Source organism: Rhododendron vialii, chromosome 13a (assembly GCF_030253575.1).
Source record: "Rhododendron vialii isolate Sample 1 chromosome 13a, ASM3025357v1".
NCBI classification, from domain to species: domain Eukaryota; kingdom Viridiplantae; phylum Streptophyta; class Magnoliopsida; order Ericales; family Ericaceae; genus Rhododendron; species Rhododendron vialii.
Window position 1 is genome coordinate 25,915,313 of NC_080569.1, and position 20,748 is coordinate 25,936,060.

A 20,748-nucleotide genomic window follows, 5' to 3' on the forward strand; every position below is an offset into this window, starting at 1 on the left:
CGTGTCATATACGTGTTCTGTGTCAGAAATAACTGACCCTAACTCGCTAACTACGTGCTCGTGTCGTGTTATCGTTTCCTTACAAAAATTCTCGCTCCGCGTTGTGTTCGTGTCAAAATTTTCTTAACCCTAACCTGATCTGTTTAGCTTTTCATGTTATTGTGTTGTGTTATATTTGAGTTTTGTGTCAGAAATAACTAATTCAAATCTGTTAGCTTCACATCGGGTTCTCGCGTCATGTTGGAAATTCCCACCCAAAAAAAACAAGAGGAAAAGCTTCTTTCTATCCTTCTCTATGTCACCCCTTTTTATGATTCAATGATGTTGGGATCCGACACGAGACTGTGTATAATTGACATAGGTGTGTTCCGTTTTCTTTTTAAACATTTTTTTTTAAAAAAAAGATAATTTTAAGCTTAAATATAATAAAAATAAAAAAAAATATTTTGATTTTTTTGTACCGTTATATTACTAGAAAAATTATTTGCGTAAACATGTAATTTGTAAAATTGAAATTACCTTCCTTTCAAAAAAATACATTTTCCAAAAAACTGGAACGGGCCATAAATTTTTTTAATGGCTTACAATTTTTTCATGTCAACCCTCATGTTTCTCTAAACTCTTCCTTTGCCCATTTTAGATTCTTTTATTTTCTTTGCCCACTTTGAATTCATAACGATGATATGAGTTGTTCAATATGTACATTCTTAAACATAATTTTGAACTTCCTGCTATGCCACACCCCTTGAATCTTTTGCATTGGCTTCAATCATGGACAAGTCTAAGGCGCGGAGTGATAAAAACGACTTGCTACTTTTTTTCTATTACTGACCAAGAAGACTACTATGAAAAGACAATAGTTGGATATAGCTACCGTACTTCCATCTGAGCCTAGGATCCAAACTCTAAGGCAGTAACGGGTATTAGAGCAATATTCTTTACTACAAATTAACTTGTTTTGGTAACTTAGAGTTTTTTTTAAGGAAAAAAGGAAAAGTGAGGTCGTTTTTTTCCAACAGAGATCCTGGGCAGCTTGCATGATGCAGTGATGTACACAATATAGTTATTCACAACTTATAAGAAATTGGTTGCAGGAGTGATGAATCAACATATGTCGTGGGTTAAAGAAACCGTCAATTAAATTAGAGAATTGATTTTGCCACTCTCTTTTCTCTAGTGCCACTCATCTTCTCTCACAAAACAAATCATTTACTAAAGATATAAAGGGGAGTGACGTTAGTAAAAAGAGAAGTGGCAAAATCATTCCCCTTAAATTAAGAAATAAAATAATATCATTGGTCAAAGTTTAGTAAAGCAAATAAGCGACGAGAAAAATGAAAGAGGGTAGATCGATATAAGAGAACAATACCTGGAACTATTCAAATAAGGTACTATGTCCATTCCTTAGATATATGCAAGTTTGGAGGAGAATGTGAAACCCCGACCCTAAATTCATACGCAACTCGATAAAATGTACAAGGAAAACAAAAATGTAAAGATATGTTTAGACCGGTGTGTTACAATTTTTAGTTTTATTTTCAAAACAAAAATCGGAAATATTTTCCTTAGAGGATGACGAATGTGGTTTTAAACCTAATTTAACCTAGTTTTGACACAAATTTTTTTTTTTTATAAGTTAGTTTTGACACAATTTTAAAAGTTACCTGGATAATGGATATCATGCTAACGTTAGAAAATTTCTTTCAAAAAAAATAGTAACGTTAGTTCTCCATCTTGCTAAGGAAGGTAAAAATTGTTAGATTTGAGTCCTCTAGCCGTGCTCCACTTTTTTCCCGCCGCCAAGAACTACCAGCCAAGAGAATGCTCAGCTAAACGATCTTCATTCCCCGTTTCGGATCATATTTTAGCCCTTGAAAGCCACTTGCTGCTGTTCCGCAACTCGTACCCTAATCCAGAATTGGACCCCAGCTTCGTAAATTCGCCGCAACCCCCTCCATGGTACGGTGTCTATTCGCATTTACGTTTCTCCAACAACTATTCTTGTTTTTTTTTTTTTGAAAAGCGTCCAACAACTATTCTTGATCACTTTCGGCGATAACAAACGCTATATAGTATTTATTACTATTACTCAATCATTGGTCCATTCGTCTTTTCCTCTTGGAATGCTCCATGTATGTCTGTGCCGACATATATACACGCAGATGTATGCACACATGTATAGATATAGTCATATAGATGAACACCCACATACAAGAAGTTGAAACTGAAGTTCTCCTCGCTCCTATTGTTCTTTGTAACAATTTCAAAGATTAATGAAATTTGTTTGCTGTTTTAAAAAAAAAAGTTGAAACTGAAGATGGGTTTGCTTGTTATGTGCTATTGGGTTTTCCTTGGTTGTAATATTTGATACATTCTTTATAGTATGTAGATATACATATATGTATACTACTTTGTATGTAATCTCATGCAACTCAAGGTGGGTGTACTTGATTAGTGTGTACTGTGTAGCACTTGTGTAGCTTCCTTCGGTGTAATCATATCCGGATATATACGTATTCAAGTATCAACTGAGGGAAAAAGTATGGGAAGGAAGAATATATGGGCAGTTGTTCTGTTTGTAATTCTAGTGTTTGCAGGCTATTGTTGTGAAATACGGGTTTCGACTACGGTAACTTACGATGGGAAAGCACTGGTTATTGATGGGAAGAGGCGGATTTTGCAGTCGGGATCCATACACTATCCTAGAACCACTCCTGAAGTGAGTTAATGTTATTTTACGTGAATTTGTTGGGGACGGTGCTTTCTTAACTTGTGTTTCTTTTTTATGATAATGTAGCTTATGGTAGTTGTGGAAAATTGTAGGTGTGGCCGGCACTTATTAGGAAATCGAAGGAAGGAGGACTGGACGTGATTGAGACTTACGTTTTCTGGAACTATCATGAGCCAGTCAAGGGAGAGGTATAGAATTAGCTTTCTATTTATGACAATTGGCTGCATTTAGGCACTGTTTGTTTGTCCTGATTTAAGCATCGGATTTGACTACAAATCCAAGGAGGCCACATAACCCGTGTTTGGTTAAAACTTTTGCATCTACGATTGAATACCCATTGGTGATATCCCACAAAACATGAGATATGCAATAGCTTAGGAATGTGGAACATTAATCCCCTCGATAGTATCGTATTGGAGTACTTGTCGATTCTCTATCCCTTTCCAATTAGTCCAGTCAAACAAACAAGGACTTGTAGTATGGGTATGTTCTTCTGTTGGGGCTTATCTATGGTGTGGCAACGTGGAATTCTACAGTTTCTGCCCTCTCTCCGACAGTTTCCTAGTCTTCAGGTTAAAACATGAGCTAATCTAGTTTTAAGCTTTAGCGAGCACTCAGTCTCAAATGGGAAGTGTGAGCACTCTAGTTCATATGCTCTTTTATGGAAGAATAACAAGAATGGGATGGGGAAATTTCTTGGAGCTGTGGTGAAGCTTCCACTTCGCATTAAGTCATTTATATGTGTTGATTCTTGGTAAAGTTAAACTAAGGTTTTTGCTATCTATAAAAAAATAATAATAATAATAATCTCCATTATTTAGATTAGATAATTATCGGCAATATTGCAGTACTACTTTGAAGGCAGGTTTGACCTGGTAAAGTTTGTAAAGACAGTGCAAGAAGCTGGCCTGTTTGTACACCTGAGGATTGGTCCTTATGCTTGTGCTGAGTGGAATTATGGGTTAGTTTTTGTTCATTCACTTGTCTTATTGTGTGACCACTGGTTCAATTGTCAAAAACCCTGCCTACCAATCTCTACATCATGGGTTCAAGTCGAGGAGATCCATTTTGGGTACTTAATGCCAAAAGTTAGTCTGTACGGTGTCTACCCATTCTAGACACCCACATTGCTCTTTCCCATCTCTTTCCTGTTTTTTGTTTTTCAATATCTTCAAGTGAATTTTGCCAATTTTATGGCTTCACTCATTTGCGTGGGTATTATAGCATAATAGTCACCTGATTATTTGCTCCACTGTACGTTAACAATTGTTGTCATTCTTAAATTCAAGTCTGGTCTGCTATTATCAATGGCAGCAAACTTTAATGAAGGTTAAAGTGAATTAGGAATGTATGCTCCTGAATTGCAGATTTTAACCGTAATAGTGTTCTTAAACAAGTTCTAAAGCATCTTCCTTTTGCCCCGCTTTTTTGTTCAACAGGGGATTCCCAATTTGGTTACACTTCATACCTGGAATCCAGTTTCGAACAACAAATGATCTATTCAAGGTACACTGTGAACTCTAGAGGTGCTATGCTCATCCTATAGAAAATTATTCAAGAATACTTTCTTGTTAACACCGTTGTTTTGAATTAGTGTGCAATTCTTCAAAATTTCCTTTGTTCCTAAACTCCTATCGTTAGTGCAGGATGAAATGAAGCGTTTTCTTGTAAAAATTGTTGACTTAATGAAAGAGGAGAATCTATTTGCATCACAAGGAGGGCCAATAATCCTTGCACAGGTGGTTTCCTCTTTATATTTTTTGCATGCCTTTTGACACAAGTTCTTTAAACTACTTTCCTGTTCTTTTCTAGGAAATATTGCATTTGTTAATTACCTAAAAATAAATATTGCATTTGTTTCGTCAATCATTTGGTATCTTCCAGCTATGGTTTATGAACTATTCTTATGTAGATGATTTACAGAAATTTGAAGGCATGCTTTTCTCTGTCCATAGACCATGTAACCATAAGGAGTAGAGTACTAACTCAATAGGTATTAGTAGCAACAGCAGGCAGCTTTTTCCTGGCTATAGTTTAACAAATCACAAATCAGAAGATATCATTGGGCTATCATGTTGCCTGGTCAGGCTTCAAAATATGGTTTTAGAGAAGTAAAAACAGAGGGAGGAATAAGGTCATAGGCAGTAATTGCAATAATTTTGTTGTCTTACAGTCTTCTCTCAGATATTTAACTTCAGTTCTTGACTAGTGACACCATCATTTGTTGGTAAAATAACTCTCAATGCATCATGTTTCCACATGGAATGGCTAAGTTGGTCCATTCCTTTACCAATACATTCCATTCCAATGTTATTTGGTCCAGGTTATGGTAGTTATTCCACCTTAGACAACTTGTCTCTTTTATATTGCCGCCACTTCACCAGAATGCTTTTTCCCCCCTTCCAAAACAGACCTTTTCCCATTGTTGTCTGATAGCTTGAAATAGACCTAGCTAGCCTGCTAGGTGTCTCATAAAATTTACACTGGGCAAGAACTAACACAGTCAAATAGATAGGTTTGAATCCTCCTCCTAATTAAGAGTCAAACAGTCTCTTTTACCGTTTATTTTTTAATTTCATCTTTGACGTGAAAGGGTAGTCTTGAGCAGTCAAAGTTTGAGCCAGAGAAAATGCCATGCCCAAAGGCAATTTTTTTTTCTTCTTGTTTTGGTATTGTAATCTCAGCAAAAAAATTTGTGACCCTTCTATGATTTGGTTTCTTCCCTATTATCAATGCTTGTCTCACTCAGTTCGATGTGATTGATAGAAAACAGAGAAATAGAGACGGAAAATACTGATATTATTTCTGTATAAATTACAATGAGGTGAGTACATCTTTAAATAGAGTAAAGCTATGCCTAAGAAAGGAAGATTACAAGATTTGATTACGATATGATTACCCTATGATTACGCTATGATATGATTACGATATGATTACCCTATGATTATGCTATGATTTGATTACGATACATGTCCTAAAATAGCATATTACAAGAAGATACAGAATATATATTCTAGATACAGAATATATATTCACAGTGATGCCAAATTACCATAACAAATCTGTAATGCAGTCAAGATGAAGGAGAAGATTCACCTAAATTTATCACTTGGTTGTTTAATTCACATCTCAACTGATGTTGTAACAGGTTGAGAATGAGTATGGAAATGTTGAGGGATCCTATGGAATTGGAGGAATGTTATACGTCAAATGGGCTGCAGAAACGGCTATGAGTCTTAACACTACCGTTCCTTGGGTGATGTGTGTGCAAGCAGATGCACCTGATCCCATTGTAAGTGTTTACGCTATAACTGGAACCATTCCCCCCTTTAAGTTAGACACTAACAATCACTTCATACAGATGCTTTTTTCATTTTTATATTTATGTATTGATGTATAAACGAAAATATAAACCCTAGGAATCTGCACCTAGGGAAGAGTTAAAATCCACACTAATCTGAAGGAAACAATAATGTTTGTTCATTCAATGATCTAGATATTCTCTAGGAGTCCTTTAATTAGGCTCAACACAAACAAATATGAAGAGAGAAAGATAGCGTAACCATAACAAGATAAATAGTAAGTTAGAAATGAGAAAAACCATAGTAAATAACAAAAGAAGCAAATGGGCCTGCAATCATCCAGCTAGTTCTGATTATGCTCTTGGCAAATGTGCTAAGTATCTAATGTAAGTCTGAAGAAGGTAAAAGTGAATAAGCTAAACAGGATGAAGAAGCTTTGTGGTCTTTTGACAAAAGCACGAAACTTCTACCATTATGTTATGCAGCGATATATTTAGTATTTGGCTTGTATGAGCAGTTTTGTTTGGAGATGTTACTATTTTTTTATTCGAAGTCACCTGATGTCAATGTAGATAAACACATGTAATGGGTTCTACTGTGATCGGTTTACACCAAATTCCCCCTCCAAGCCAAAGATGTGGACAGAAAACTACGCTGGATGGTAAACATTTTATATCTCATTTAACATTTGTATAAGACATGGAAACAATCATGCATTTCATTCATTAGAGATATTTAATTGTTTTGTAACATAAAAATTAATGGTACAGGTTTCTTGCATTTGGGTATGCAATTCCTTACCGGCCTGTTGAGGACCTGGCTTTTGCTGTTGCACGCTTTTTCGAAACTGGTGGCACTTTCCAGAACTATTACATGGTGGGCCTCCCAAAACTTTACCTTTTGATTCCAGTTATGTGGTATACCGTATACTAAAATCAGATGTTTCCATTATTTAGTTTTTGTATCTCCTTGCAGTATTTTGGTGGCACCAATTTTGGACGAACAGCTGGAGGCCCCATGGTTGCAACAAGCTATGACTATGATGCCCCACTGGATGAATATGGTAACTTATGACATGTTGTCAATACACTCTTTAATCTTTTCAGACTTAGCAACAATTCCATTCACTATATTATCATGTTGTTCAATGCATTAACGTTATGCTAGATTCAAATGCACATAATATATTTGTGATTCATTTGTCTTCTTCTTCGAACACAGCCATTTATCACCAAGAATGTTACTTAGGTCCATTTCCGATGACGTGAATCTTGTGGGGGAAAGAAAATGTGATTCTGAGGCTCCATAATTTATACGTTTGGTACGGATTGGAGTAACAAAATGATTCTTGTTGTTTGAGAGAGTAGAAAAGTGTATAGGGTGTTAATTAACCCGAACACAATGATATATTATTTATATTAAGAGAGAACTCAATACAAGACTAATTTAACCAATGTGGGACAAGACCCAATACTCTAACAATTCTTAATGGTCCATTTCCAACCAAGTAGCAATCTGATCGCCACCTTTTCCCATGGCAATTTTAGATTCCAGAGTAAATCCCTGATAAAAATTGATGTAAAAATTGTAATAAAATTATCGCTTGGATAAGGCTCCTCAATTAATCCGAACATTTGAATAAGAAAACCTCAGGCATTAGATTATACCTTGTCTTGAAATTCAAGTACTCAAACTCCCTGCTCCACACAATATCATCCAAACCTAGCCCTAGTTCCAAGATCTGTATGTCTCAAAACCAGCCCAATAAAGTCTCAATGTCAATGACTTGGTTCAGGAACTTAAATCCTTCGTCTCATTTCAGCTATCTGTTAGTGCATTTCCTTCATTACATAAAATATATTCACATCTATGAATCACATCCTTCCTCTTCTTGTACCGCCTTTGACTTGACCATAAACATCCAGTAAACTGACCTATCTTGTGTATGACCAACCTATCTGAGACAGCTGTCAAGCTTCTTTCGTGGAAGTTGTATAATCCTTGCATCTTGAAGAATGAATTCATTCAGTCTATCTACCTCAACATACACATTCAAGACTAATTTCTTTTAACCTAAGACGTCATAGCATTAAGCATGACTTGCACTTTAGCTAGTTTGTACGTTTCTTTAAAGTTATCTTTTATATCACATTTTCTCTGTGATTGCTTAAAGTTCTAAACCTACGCTGCGGTCACCCATTTTAAATACTCCCTCCGTCCCATAAAGTTTGACATTTTCAGGAATGAGTGCCATTTTTAAATTGCATCTATCTTTCAATCCATAATGTTTTAGGCGATTTTTTGAACTTTGTTTAATAGAACAAATTAAAATCTATCAAATAAGATACATATTGCTTATAAAAAATATTGTGGATTAAAAGATATAGTTAATTTTTTCATAGGGCTGAAATAGTGAAAGTGCCAAACTTTATGGGACGGAGGGAATACCAGTTATTTGGACTTCGCTGCACATATCTGGAACTTCACCCTAAGCTCAACTCTCATCGAGTAGAACTCTATTCTCATTAACGATAAGCTCCTTGGTCACATTAGATTTTTTATGTGGCATTGTCCACAACATCCGCTTGCCAATTTGTTGCATTGAATACTACAATCAGAATTTACCATATTATCCTTTTGCTTGTTTAACATGCGCATATTGCTTTTCAAAAAAACGTGCACACATTGAGTAGGTAATGCTGGAAACTCACTTAAATCAGGACAAATTAAGGAGTGAAAATGATATAAAAAGGAGTGTGAAAATCATTTTCACTTAGTGTATTTGCATGGTTTTCCTTTCAAATTAGTATTTCACTGAGTTCTGTGTAAATTACTAGTTCCCATGAACTATTGTAGTTCTAGCTGCTACTCCTTCCAATATTGATAGTTCACTGCTAGGCAGAGCATCATTGTCTCTCCGCAGCTGTCCGCAGTGCTCATAATTCAATTGTTGTTAGGAGTAGCTTACAAATTGAATGCCATGCAGTTCAATAGATATTCGAAAATTAATTCTTTGAACTGCTTCCCCTCATCCTACTATTCCGATTTGCCTGTACCTCACAACAAACAACTTATACAGGTTTTATTAGGCAGCCAAAGTGGGGGCATCTCCGTGACTTACACATGTCGATAAAGAAGTGTGAAGAATACTTAGTTATTGCAGATCCAGTCCGACAGCCCCTGGGTAGGAATCTAGAGGTATGCTGGAAGCTTGAACATGTACACAATCTTTCATTGAATGTATGTAGTTAGAGTGATGTTGCTTGGTATTCGTAATTGACACCTTTAATCTTTACCCAAGTTCTATAGATCTATGATGGTAATGGTTATGGAAACATAAACAAAATGAGAGCTTGTTAAATAAGAATTTGAGTGTAATCAATCAAATCCTTCGCATATGCATTGTGTGCCCCAACATAGGCAAAAACTATTGATTAGATCTGATTGAGTGTGCAAGCTATAACCCATCAAAAGAGCGTGTGCAGTAGATTTCCATAGGAAAGAAAGGTTCTGCTATGGCTTTTGCCAGAGCACTGTACCAGGGTCCAAAACATTGAAAGGCGGTCATTGGTATGGCAAGACCAGAATTTGACTTGGCAACTGGGGAAGCTCCTTTGTGTTTGTGCCGAACTTCAGTTTGGTCAAGGCGAATACATTCTTGGCAAGCAGAGAAAAGTAGAATCCAATAATCGCAGGACTGCGATGGTGTTATCATTTTACACAAGGGGTATTCTTTTTCTAATGTGCTATCTTTAAGGTGTTATGCGCCTATGACCTATCTGTCCCGGTTATCCTCAAACATATTAATGCATTACCACATGGTCAACTCTGAGTGACTGCCCGATTTGGTTGCTCACTACTTAATTTAGTGATATTTTGTTATTGACTTGTGACTCTCTATAATGTGTCAAAGATCTATAAAGTTTGATGATTGGTTGTTTCCAGGCACATGTTTACTACAAATCTTCCAATGACTGTGCGGCCTTTCTTGCTAACTATGACAGCAGTTTGGATGCAAACGTCACATTTAACGGGAATCTGTACTTCCTTCCTGCTTGGTCTGTGAGCATTCTTCCAGACTGTAGGAATGTCATTTTCAACACAGCTAAGGTACTTTGTTCTATCATTCTATGCGTATGAATGACTTCGCTACCCGATGCTAGAGCTCAAAGTCTTGATTGTTTTCCGCATTTGGATTACGATATGATGTGTAATTAAGGGTTCAAAGTGTCCATGCAAATCAGATGCTGCTTCTATATGTTGTTGCAAACAAAATGGATCCCATTTAATGATCTCTTAGGGAACTTTTGATTGCCGGATTGTTTTTCGGAAGCATTGAAAAGGATGGAATTATTTTAAGCAAAATGGATCCCAGTTAATAATTTCTTAGGGAACATTTGATTGCCGGATTGAAAAAGATGGAATTAATGAGGGGAATAAAGGGGGCGTGTCGGTCTCTGGGACAATAGTTGAGATTGTATGGAGTACAGGATTAGTTATACTATGTTTTATTTGGGTGGGATAAAGGATGGGATAAAGAGTGAAGAATTTTGACCATTGAATGAAGAGGGAAATAATCCCAAAGTTCGGATTAACTAATACCACCCCTCCAAGTGGTAATGTAGTACATGGGGTAGTAAGTGGGTGACTAGTCCCCTGTAGTCCAGTGTCATCTAGAGTCCTACACAATCTCTACCATTGTCTTAGATGTCTTACTAACATTTTCAGCCCTAAATAATGAGTGATATTTGCATCACATGGGGAGGAGCCATTACTCACTCATTTCTTACCACATTCAGGATTCATTGATGCTATATTTGTTGGATTCAATGCTTTGTAGAGTTTAGGGTTTGAAGGTTTCACCTCTGTCAATACAAATAAATGAATGCCAACAAATTGACTTTCTTTGCAACCAAGGGCTCTGTTCTTTACATGGACTTGGCATGTAGATTTATACTTTCTGGTGTTTAGACATTGGGCAAGCACTAAGATTTAAGAATCAAATTTTCATCTTACCTATAACATTATAGTTGCTGCGTGCTATTTAACCTGAATGAGTTTGGCAATCATATATCAAATGTTCTTCTCCATTGTAGGCTTAAGTACATTCATGTCACTTGTTTTCTAGTTTCTCCTAATTCTATCTCTGCAGGACGATATTACTAACAAAAATATAGCGCGTTCGAGGATCATGTGGGACATATAAGTATGCTTTAAGCTCGTTTTTCTTTGCGTGATAATGAATCAGGTTGTTGCACAAAGAAATCTTGAAGATGCCACACGTTCTTTCGAAAGTGTCAGTGAACTTTCATTCACAAGATGGAGTTGGTATAAAGAAAAAGTGGGTGTCTGGGGTAACAACTCATTTACTGCGTCAAAGTTACTGGAGCAGATAAATACAACAAAAGATACTAGTGATTTTCTATGGTATACAACAAGGTAACTCATCTGATATTGTTTGCTGAATGCTTAATAGTACATTGGCAGAAAGTTTCAATGGTTTGCCAGTCAATGAAATCAGTTCACTGCCAGCCAATTTAAAGTTGATTAAGTTGGTCATAGTTGATCATGTAGTAATGTGGCATTTCAGAAGCTGTACTTGTTTAAAGGGCTATTTTATTCTACTATTGGTGCATGCGAGTCAAATTTCAGTTTCTAATCTGACATTAAAAGTATAAGAGGGCTGCCATTAGCTTTGCTTCAACTTCTACTCCAGAGACCATATGAATGGATGTGTGCCCTATACAGCACACAGATATAAGTATGTCTCATGTGAGATAGAGCTATGCTTGTTGTAAGAAGCTAAGTAGAGCAGAAACTTTCCGAAGTTTCTGTTGACATATTGTCTCTCTGTGAAAACTATTTCAAAAACTGGACCTTATTTTACATGTCGTCCCCCCCAAAAAACTATATATGCTCAATTCTTTTAGGTCTGTATAAGTGAATGTGTGTATTTAATCTTTGGCATTTTGGCTTTATGCATTACTTGATACTCCGCAGTTGCGTTTTCTTTAGATATTTTAATTGCTGATATTTTTGTGTCTTGACAGCATAAACGTGAATGAAAACAATAAGGTCGTTCAGGAAAAGGAAGCGCTTTTAATCGTTGAAAGTTTGGGACATGCAGCTCTTGTTTTTGTCAACAAAAGACTAGTAGGTGGTAACTCTAACAGATGCAAAGAGACATTGTTTAGCTTTTTTATGTGTTATTTTTTTCCCTATGGTGGCCAAGTCTTTGCTCTTAGTAATTCATTTGAAAGTTAAGCTCATTTTATTGTTAGTTTTTTCACAGTTAAGATTGTTAGCGGGTTTCTGTTTTACCTGGAGATGTAACTGAATAGGTTCTAGTTTCCGGACTTGATCTTGTAGCTGAGTTGACATTTGCATAACTTGGTTCAGAGGCCCAGAATTATGAGATTGTGGGTTCGCTATAATATGTTGAAAATCCGAACTGCTTAGTTTCCTCTTTTTTTATTTTTCATAGTTAGCGAATGTTGATATTATTGAATCGTACCAGACAAGCTTCAGTTTTTATGACTGATAAAAAAGATAGGGGTTTGCTTGTAAGTAGAAACAGAAGAAAGTTAAGTATTATTCATCTTTAAAAACAAAAAAGAAGAAAGTTAGCATCCAACTCAATACCAATTGCAATGAGCGGAGAGGTCGCCCAAGCTCATATACTAGTTTTGGAGAAGATAATTAACCAATGTGGACAAACTTCAACACTCTCCCCGCATGTGTGATCCCCCCGACTTGCACATGGCGAGGTAAACAACCAATCCATAACACATGGGTCACAATAAACAACGACACACTTATGGCACAAATGAGGGGGAACAAATTCTCCTAAACCCTAGTTTTGATACCATGTTAAAACATCCAACTCAATACCAATTGGCAATGAATGGAGAGCCCGCCCAGGCTCATATACTAGTTTTGGAGGAGATAATTAACCAATGTGGGACAAACTCCAACAAGTACATTATTCACGACTGAGTTCTTACATTTGAAGCTTTGTGCAGGTATCCATGATCACACTTAATTAGGGAATCCTCAATATGTCTTCCTAATATCTTGTATTGAAATCCTGAAGGCTGAAACTAAAGACATCCTGATGCCAATTTGTCTTGGAATCCAAAATATGTCTCCCTTGCCTTATAGTTGTGCAGGCATCCATGATCGAAACTCATTATGTTTTGTGATTCTTGTAGGATTTGGTTACGGTAATCATGATGATGCAACCTTCGTGCTCCGTGAGAGAGTCACTCTTAACAATGGAAGTAACACGTTGGATATGTTAAGTATGATGATTGGTCTACAGGTAATAGTAGTCTTTTTTTTTTTATCGGCAAAAGTCAGTATTGTTAGATTAGCACCTTGGAAGAGGAGTTGAACTCTTTTCTCTTGGCACCTAAGAGCACTCCTGAAGTCGTTGGGCCAAAGGCCTCTTGGCCAGGTAATAGTAGTCCTACAGATTCCTGTTGTTATTTTAGGATTATATTTGTAGTAATCTGGCACAAAATGATATGTACGTTTGAAGTCTGTCACCTAGTTACTCCTGTTTCATTGTATGCCCGATTATGAGGGTGTGTACACTGTGTAGTATTATTGCTATTTCTGAGAACATTGCTTGCCAAGGAAAATTTCTGTTCTCAGATGCTCCGCATATCAAACAGTATAAACTTAAAAATAAATCAACCATCCCTAGTGTGTTTGTCTAAATTTCTAAATAGGGTTTCCACTTGCTTACGTTGATAAAATGTGGTGTTATATTGTGCTAATCCAGAACTATGGGCCGTGGTTCGATATAGATGGAGCAGGAATTCATTCTGTCGTTCTTGCTGATATGAAGAATGTCAAGGGGAACCTTTCTTCTACGGAATGGACCTATCAGGTTCAGCCTATTGTTATACAAATTCATATTACGACTGGATATATTGTGAACTTTATAGTAGATTATCAATTCACTGTAAATGCTGGACCTGAACAAAAGATTGTGTAATATTATTCACTAAGCAGTGCGTACTTGATTATCCTTTTTCTTTTCAGAAACTACTTTTGAAATTGGAACTAATTCAACCTTAACTTAAAAGCACTTTCTCCTTGATTTGTCTTCCGGAAATGCTCATACGGTATCTTTCTCTAAGTGAGTGACTTACTATGTGGCGATGAACTAGTTTCATTGAGGTTTCATGACATCACTCATTTGTTAACATGTATATGCACGGTCTTTCATCTTAAAATGCTTGATAAACAGGCGGCAGTTGAACTAGGAAAAAGGTGAAGCTTGCACATGCAGTGGTAGAGAGTACAGCCAGAATTTGTTAATTAAATTTAAAGAAAAAAGTTTGGGAATTGGGACAGGTACTAGTTTGAACATCAAAGACACAGGAAGTAGTCATTGCGTTAAACGAATGGCCAGCCATGTCTTGATCATAAAATGTTAGCTACGTTAACCGGTAGGAACATTGTCTTCACTCTTCTAGGCTTTGGGAGAAGTTTCAGCAAAATGTATAAAGTTAGACAACTTAAAAAATAAAATTTACTTTCCTAGATACTCCATGAAAATCTGTGAGTAGTTGTGTGTGATGACTTATTAAATGTGCATTTGTCAATTAAATTTGTGAATATCGGGTAGTAAAAACCAAAAGTACACACTGGGGGGGGACCAAACTCCTTGCCCCTGCCCACACGCACAAAAGAAAAACAAAAAAAACCTGAGTAAGCCCCCAAAAAGGAAAGAAAGATAACCAAAAAAAAAAAGAAGAGAGACAAAGAAAAATTGGTTGGGAGGGGAGGGGAGGGGAGGATGTGTTTGTGGTTCTGCTGCCTTTTTATGAGAAAGTTCATGGGATTCGTCTTGCTTTAAGTGTGTATTGTGCTCACTATAGGAAGATTTCTTTTTCGAGTTTTTTCTTTATCTCAACATGAGATATTGTGTGATCGGTGATCTTTTTACTTCTTTTTAGGTGGGACTTGAAGGAGAGTACCTTGGACTTGGTAACGTAAGTCTTGCAAATAGTTCATTATGGATTCAGGGCAGTGCCATTCCATTTAATGAAAGTTTGATATGGTACAAGGTATGTGGATCAGACAACGTCTCATAATTATGGAACATGAAACAATATTGAATAAAATTGGTTGGTTATTTTGTCTGCATTTCTCATATAAAATTGCTGTTGGACAAAGCCAAAATTTTTTGGACGAAAAATTCCAGTACTGAAGCTTTGTGGCCCTGGGACTTGGGTAGGAGTATCAAGTGCGAGTTTGTCTCCAACTTCTTTAGCTTAAATCTCAAGGATATTGGGTAGTGGGTCCGAAGGTTGGGGACGCATCTTAAATACTTCTTTGTATTGATATTTATGTGTTATATGATGTGCTTAATGAATAGGTTTTGAATTTTTTAAAATGTACTCAAGATCAACTAAGAATAAGTAAAAAGGATTGAATTCCTTTCTCCAAACCGTGTGAAAGTGGAAAAAAATTCCTAGGTAATGTGAGCTGCTTTCTCTTCAGGTATCTTAAATCCTAAAGGATCTAAGTGCCTAAATTTAGTGCGGGTGTCGGACACATGTCATACACGTAACACGCACCCCTGCCATAGCTGTCGGACACTGGTATGTGAGAAAATAGAAGGGCCCATGTAACACAGTTTGAGCATTTGGGTTTCTGAAATGAATTTTTTTTTTTGTGTGTGTGTGTGGGTGTCAGACACATATATGCCACATGCACACCCATGTCATACCGTCAGAAACAGGTACTGTGGGAAAATAGAAGAGCCTGCGTAAAAAGTTAGAACATTTTGGGTTTCTGAAAGAGAATTCATGTGTAAATTTGTCGGTCCAGATCAAGTTAAAGCCATAATCCACTGAGCATTTTAGCATTCTGTTAAGTAAGGCCTCTTATGCCCTATTGACACCCTACATACACCAAAGATCAATTGAAAGCGTGTAACTTCAATATTCATCAGTCTTCCACTTCTGATCATCGTGAGGTTTTACTATATTGGCAAAATGGAATATATCATTGTAAAATTTGGCTGACATCGAGGGTGGCCCTTTGCCAAGTAAGAACGCCCAACATGGTATCTCCCCAAAGATTTAGGGATCTTTGTTTTAAAAACTAAAGATTGCGTGGATGGATGGAGTTACACGAGAAGAAAGCTGCTTCGGAAATTGAGAAACTAGTTATCTGCCTCTGCTGTTTCTAGATGAAGGTTTCAAGCTACTAAACAAACTGAAGCAGCCCTAACTGCCCTGTTATTAGGTTTCTCAATGGAGACAATAACGTGTTATGTTCACTGACATTTAGTGTCCGGACTTAAGTGCTTAGATGTTCGATGGAGGAGTGAATCAGTTTTCTGAAAGCAAGAAATCATAATAGAACTATCCTCAACTGTGGTATCTTGTAATTTGAGATGAAAATGAAGCTGGAATTGGTACTGAATAAATCAAATTTGCTTATCAGATGTTTTATCATTCCTAAAGATGCTTGGTGCTTTGTGATATTCTTAGATAAGTAGGTACTTTAAGAGCGATTCCTGCTAAAACAGAGTTAGTCTTGTATGTAAGTTTGAATTCCATCAGTCTGCTTTGGACATATGGCCCATTTTTTTTGGTCGAATTCAAGCATTGGATTGGAGTATAAATGGAAGTGGACCACATATCTCATGTTTGGTGACAAAACATGGGATATGCATTATCTTGGAAAATGTGGTATTGAGTAGGTTTGCTTACCATATGGATTATGTGCCCCTTCACTGCTGGTCAGACAACCACAGCCATAGGCCCATAAAGTAATACCCCTCTTCACAAACTTCAACTCTTTTAGGTGACAAATATGTCACGGACAAAGGTTGACATTGCTCTGTTAAACTGGATTCTCCAACTTCATTTGTTTCACATGCTGAATAAATCTAACTTGAACAATATTACTTTGAGTGTCCAAAGGAAAAATGGAAAAATGGGGAGAAAGATGAAAATAAAATAATTATGTAGTTGCCTCTTAAGGTGCTCGGTTTGTTGTTCTATCTTTTACCTTCAGGCCACATTTCTTGTCCCAGAAGGGAAGTGTCCTTTAGCTGTGAATCTTTCTAGCATGGGAAAGGGTCAAGCATGGGTCAATGGGCAGAGTATTGGGCGATATTGGCCCGCGTATCGCTCACCATCAACCGGTTGCTCTGAGAAGTGTGACTACAGGGGATCCTATAACGCTTCTAAATGTCTGAAGTACTGCGGTCAACCTACTCAAACATTGTAAGTGTGAATACACTTTTTGCTCCCAAATTTCGTATATTTGTCCAGGTTCTTCACATTAGACTATTTTGGAATTTTAAGCTGTTTGAAGGCACAAATGCATACACATATACGTCTTAGGTGAGGTTAGTCTATTTGGCTGTTGTTGAGTGCTTGGGTTTTGCCTCTTCCTCCTTTGCTGGATTCTCAAGGTTATTCCTTCCTCCATGATCTTTGGTTTTTGGTTCTTTAAATGAATTGCTCTTATGACGACAATGCGTACACATTAGAAAGAGAAAAGGTTGCCTCAAACATGTTTAGAATTTGGATCCTGTCTGTATGATTTAGTTTTCTGTTTTATTTTGTTTGAAAATTTGGAAGGGAAAATGAATATTTGTTAAACCTTTTTATAAAGCATGCAAGGAAGGGATGTATGCTGGAAATTTGGGTTGTAAGTGCTAAATACTTTTTCTTACTCAACCATGTAATATGGTTGAAGACCTGAAATTTGCATCTTCAAAATTCCCATTTTATGTAGGCATTAGATTTTGTATTCTAGGAAGGGTAAAACTTTTTTCCAACTATATTTACTCTTCGTAATGTATATCTTACATTGCAACGTTTCTCGACACCATACATAAAATGGAAAAAAGATAAACGATATCATCTGCCACCTCTAGTACGTGAAGTAGATAAAAACCATCTTATCATTGCACGTACCTTTGGAGCATTACTAGTACAACTTTTCATGTATGAGGATGTATATCATGTCCAGGTATCACATCCCACGCACTTGGGTACATCCAGGTGAGAACTTACTGGTTCTCCATGAAGAACTTGGAGGTGACCCTTCAAGAATTTCTTTCTCCACACGAGCTGGACAAGAGATTTGTGCACATGTTTCAGAGTTTGATCCTCCGCCAGCAGATTCATGGAAACTGATGTCAGAATTTATTTCTCAAACTCCTGAAGTTCGACTGGCATGTGAAAGAGGATGGCAAATTACTTCAATCAGTTTTGCTAGCTTTGGAACTCCTACGGGACATTGTGGTGCATTCAGTCCAGGAAGTTGTCATGCCAATGTTTTGTTGATTGTTCAGAAGGTAAAAAGATCTTTCTTTACTATATCTAGTATAAAACCAGCCCGCTCAATCCGCGCCACTTTCTCTGAACCTGGGAGGTATGTCAGTTGGAGGCTCAGCCTAAACTTTTCAAGGAGATATGAAGAGGGTAATCTTCAAGGTTCCTATTAATGAGTGCCGTAAAGGGCATTGGTTAACAAAGCCTTGAATGCTTGTTTATTCCTTACTGCAAGCACTTTCAAGTTTCTTGTAAAATGGACATCATTTTAAACCATCATTGCATGAACTGGAGGAGGGGGGGGGGGGGGGGGAGGTAGAAGCGGGTGTATGGGTTCGAGGGCATAGAGAAGAGCCTCAGATTACGAGCGCCTATGAGAGTGATTTAATTTTCCTTATGTAAAAGTACTTATGATTTATATGTATATACTCTGCTTAGTTGTACTGTATATCTTAGAGTATGACTGAAGAGTCTAAGTTGCATATTGTTTTCTTTGCAGAAATCAACCTACATGGTTGCTCTAGTGGTCAATGATGAGAGCCTTGTGATTTTTGGCCTGCGCCCAAACAGAGTCTTTTTGCTTTATCGAAAAACCAAAACAGAAAGTAGATACTAAAAGTGAAAACAGAACCCCATATGAATGACTTCTTGTGCGTCAGCATGCAAAATCTTCATTTTCTTTGCAGCAGCATTACATGTGATCCATGGATTTGTATGGAACGACTTTCGAGAATACATGAGTTATTTTTTCATTTTGATTATATCCAATCACGTGTCCGCTGCCCCCTCGGGACACATAAACATGTAGTCTTAGAGTATCTCCAACCCATCCTCTAGTCCTCCACTTCTTCCTCTATTTCTCTATTTTTGAGGAAATCTCCACTCCATGGGAATCCTCTATTTCCTCTATTTTGGAGGATAGAATTTGATGCTCTATATATAGAGTATGGGAAAAAGAGAGAGAGGATCCTCTGAAATCACTTTTTGAATATAAAATGCAGAAAGTATTAGATTTGCATTGAGATTGAATAATGATTGGAGGAAAAGTGAGGAAGTTTTTGAAATAGAGATGAATATAGAGATATAGAGGTTTGTGATTGGAGTTTGTATGAATAGTAACTTCTCTATATCCACTTTTTGATTGAAAAATATTAATTTCATCCTCTCAAATGGAGCAATAGAGGATGTTGGGGGCATCTTTAATCCACTTCTATTCCTTCAAAATAGATGATGGATGTGACACATTGAGGGAAGATTTTATAATTTATTTTCTTTATCACTTTTTGTATTTTTTGAAAGAATCTTTGAGGGACCTACCGTCTTTTTTAGAGTTTGGTCCAAAAGTAAATTTGGAATACAAAATCCCTCCAAACTCAAAAAAAGATGATGGGTTCCTCAAAGATTCTCCCAAAAAGTACAAAAATGAAGAAAAAATATACTAATAAATTACAAAATCTCTCTCAATGTGTCACATTTGTCCATTATTTTGGAGGAATAGAGATGGATTGGAGATGCTTATACATGCTGCACTTGTTATCTTTCTTTGGAAAATGGTTTTGGGGCTAAGCTGAGTGTAAGATCAATGTTCTTTTGTGCTGGCCTCCTCAATTCTTGTCCATCAACATTTCCTAGCAAAGTACGAAGTATTCATACTGACAAGTAAGGTTCAAACTGCAGGCGTGCATTGGGAAACAAGGATGTTCGGTTCCTGTCTCGACATCTCAGCTAGGGGACCCTTGTCCTGGAGAGTTGAAAAGCTTAGCAATTCAAGCCCTCTGCCGTGCAAATAAATTTCGTCGAGTCTTGAGGGTTCAATGCTCGGATGTATGAAAATTGAGATTTGTGGATTTGATCCATTTACTTGTATGCTTCTGTAAATGTCAGCTCTTATGTCATCTGTTGAATAAGGTACAACTGAAATCAGGTTAGCTAGCCCTAAGCAGCTCTTATGTCATCTGTTTTCAGGTTAGTATTTACGCAAGTGTATTCCATTTCGATGTTACCAGGGGTAACGTTTGGATTCTTATTGATGTATTTGAATCCACGCGGCTATTATTATAGTCCACGTTTTGTACAACAAATGACTTGTGAGCTATTTGTTGCAATTAAAACCCTGTTTAAATTCAACGATTCTCTTTCAAGGTCTCATGTCAGATACGTTCTTTCATGATTTTGTTGTTTTTCCACTGATTTCTCAGAGAATGAAAGCAACAAACCCCGTTGTTTCACTCGAATTTGGCGTGTGATGCAAAGCCCCTGCGGAGGGCATAAAACAAAATGTCTCTTGATTGACAATTTGTTGGGATATTTTGGGTGTAATTGTGCCCGATTCAAGTCATTTGATTTGGCAAAGAAGAGATACTTGGAGGGCCTGGAAATCCAAATACTTATCTTGAGAAAT

The 20,748-nt window shown here is 36.9% G+C and overlaps 1 protein-coding gene across 2 annotated transcripts; it reads left to right on the forward strand.

The window, feature by feature from the left end:
* Positions 1 to 1,782: 1,782 nt before the first annotated feature.
* Positions 1,783 to 20,488, forward strand: LOC131314653 (beta-galactosidase 6-like). 2 transcript variants are annotated; one of them, XM_058343446.1, is made up of 20 exons: positions 1,783 to 1,959; positions 2,598 to 2,719; positions 2,824 to 2,919; positions 3,580 to 3,692; positions 4,171 to 4,237; positions 4,378 to 4,470; positions 5,880 to 6,023; positions 6,606 to 6,694; positions 6,804 to 6,909; positions 7,009 to 7,096; positions 9,113 to 9,231; positions 9,979 to 10,143; positions 11,282 to 11,472; positions 12,084 to 12,190; positions 13,245 to 13,354; positions 13,820 to 13,927; positions 15,003 to 15,113; positions 17,077 to 17,288; positions 18,043 to 18,370; positions 20,025 to 20,488. In XM_058343446.1, the coding sequence occupies exons 6-20, from the start codon at positions 4,384 to 4,386 to the stop codon at positions 20,175 to 20,177; spliced, it is 2,118 nt and encodes a 705-aa protein (XP_058199429.1). In that variant the 5' UTR covers positions 1,783 to 1,959; positions 2,598 to 2,719; positions 2,824 to 2,919; positions 3,580 to 3,692; positions 4,171 to 4,237; positions 4,378 to 4,383; the 3' UTR covers positions 20,178 to 20,488. The 2 variants fall into 2 exon arrangements, with proteins under 2 accessions (XP_058199429.1, XP_058199428.1); XM_058343445.1 differs by having other exon boundaries at positions 1,784 to 2,719.
* Positions 20,489 to 20,748: the final 260 nt, after the last annotated feature.

Bases quoted from the DNA above. Each gene is read 5' to 3' on its own strand.
- LOC131314653 (XM_058343445.1), top strand. From the start codon at position 2,543: ATGGGAAGGAAGAATATATGGGCAGTTGTTCTGTTTGTAATTCTAGTG. The intron at 2,720-2,823 runs GTGAGTTAATGT...GGAAAATTGTAG, and splicing joins ATCCTAGAACCACTCCTGAA to GTGTGGCCGGCACTTATTAG. The intron at 3,693-4,170 runs GTTAGTTTTTGT...TTTGTTCAACAG, and splicing joins TGTGCTGAGTGGAATTATGG to GGGATTCCCAATTTGGTTAC.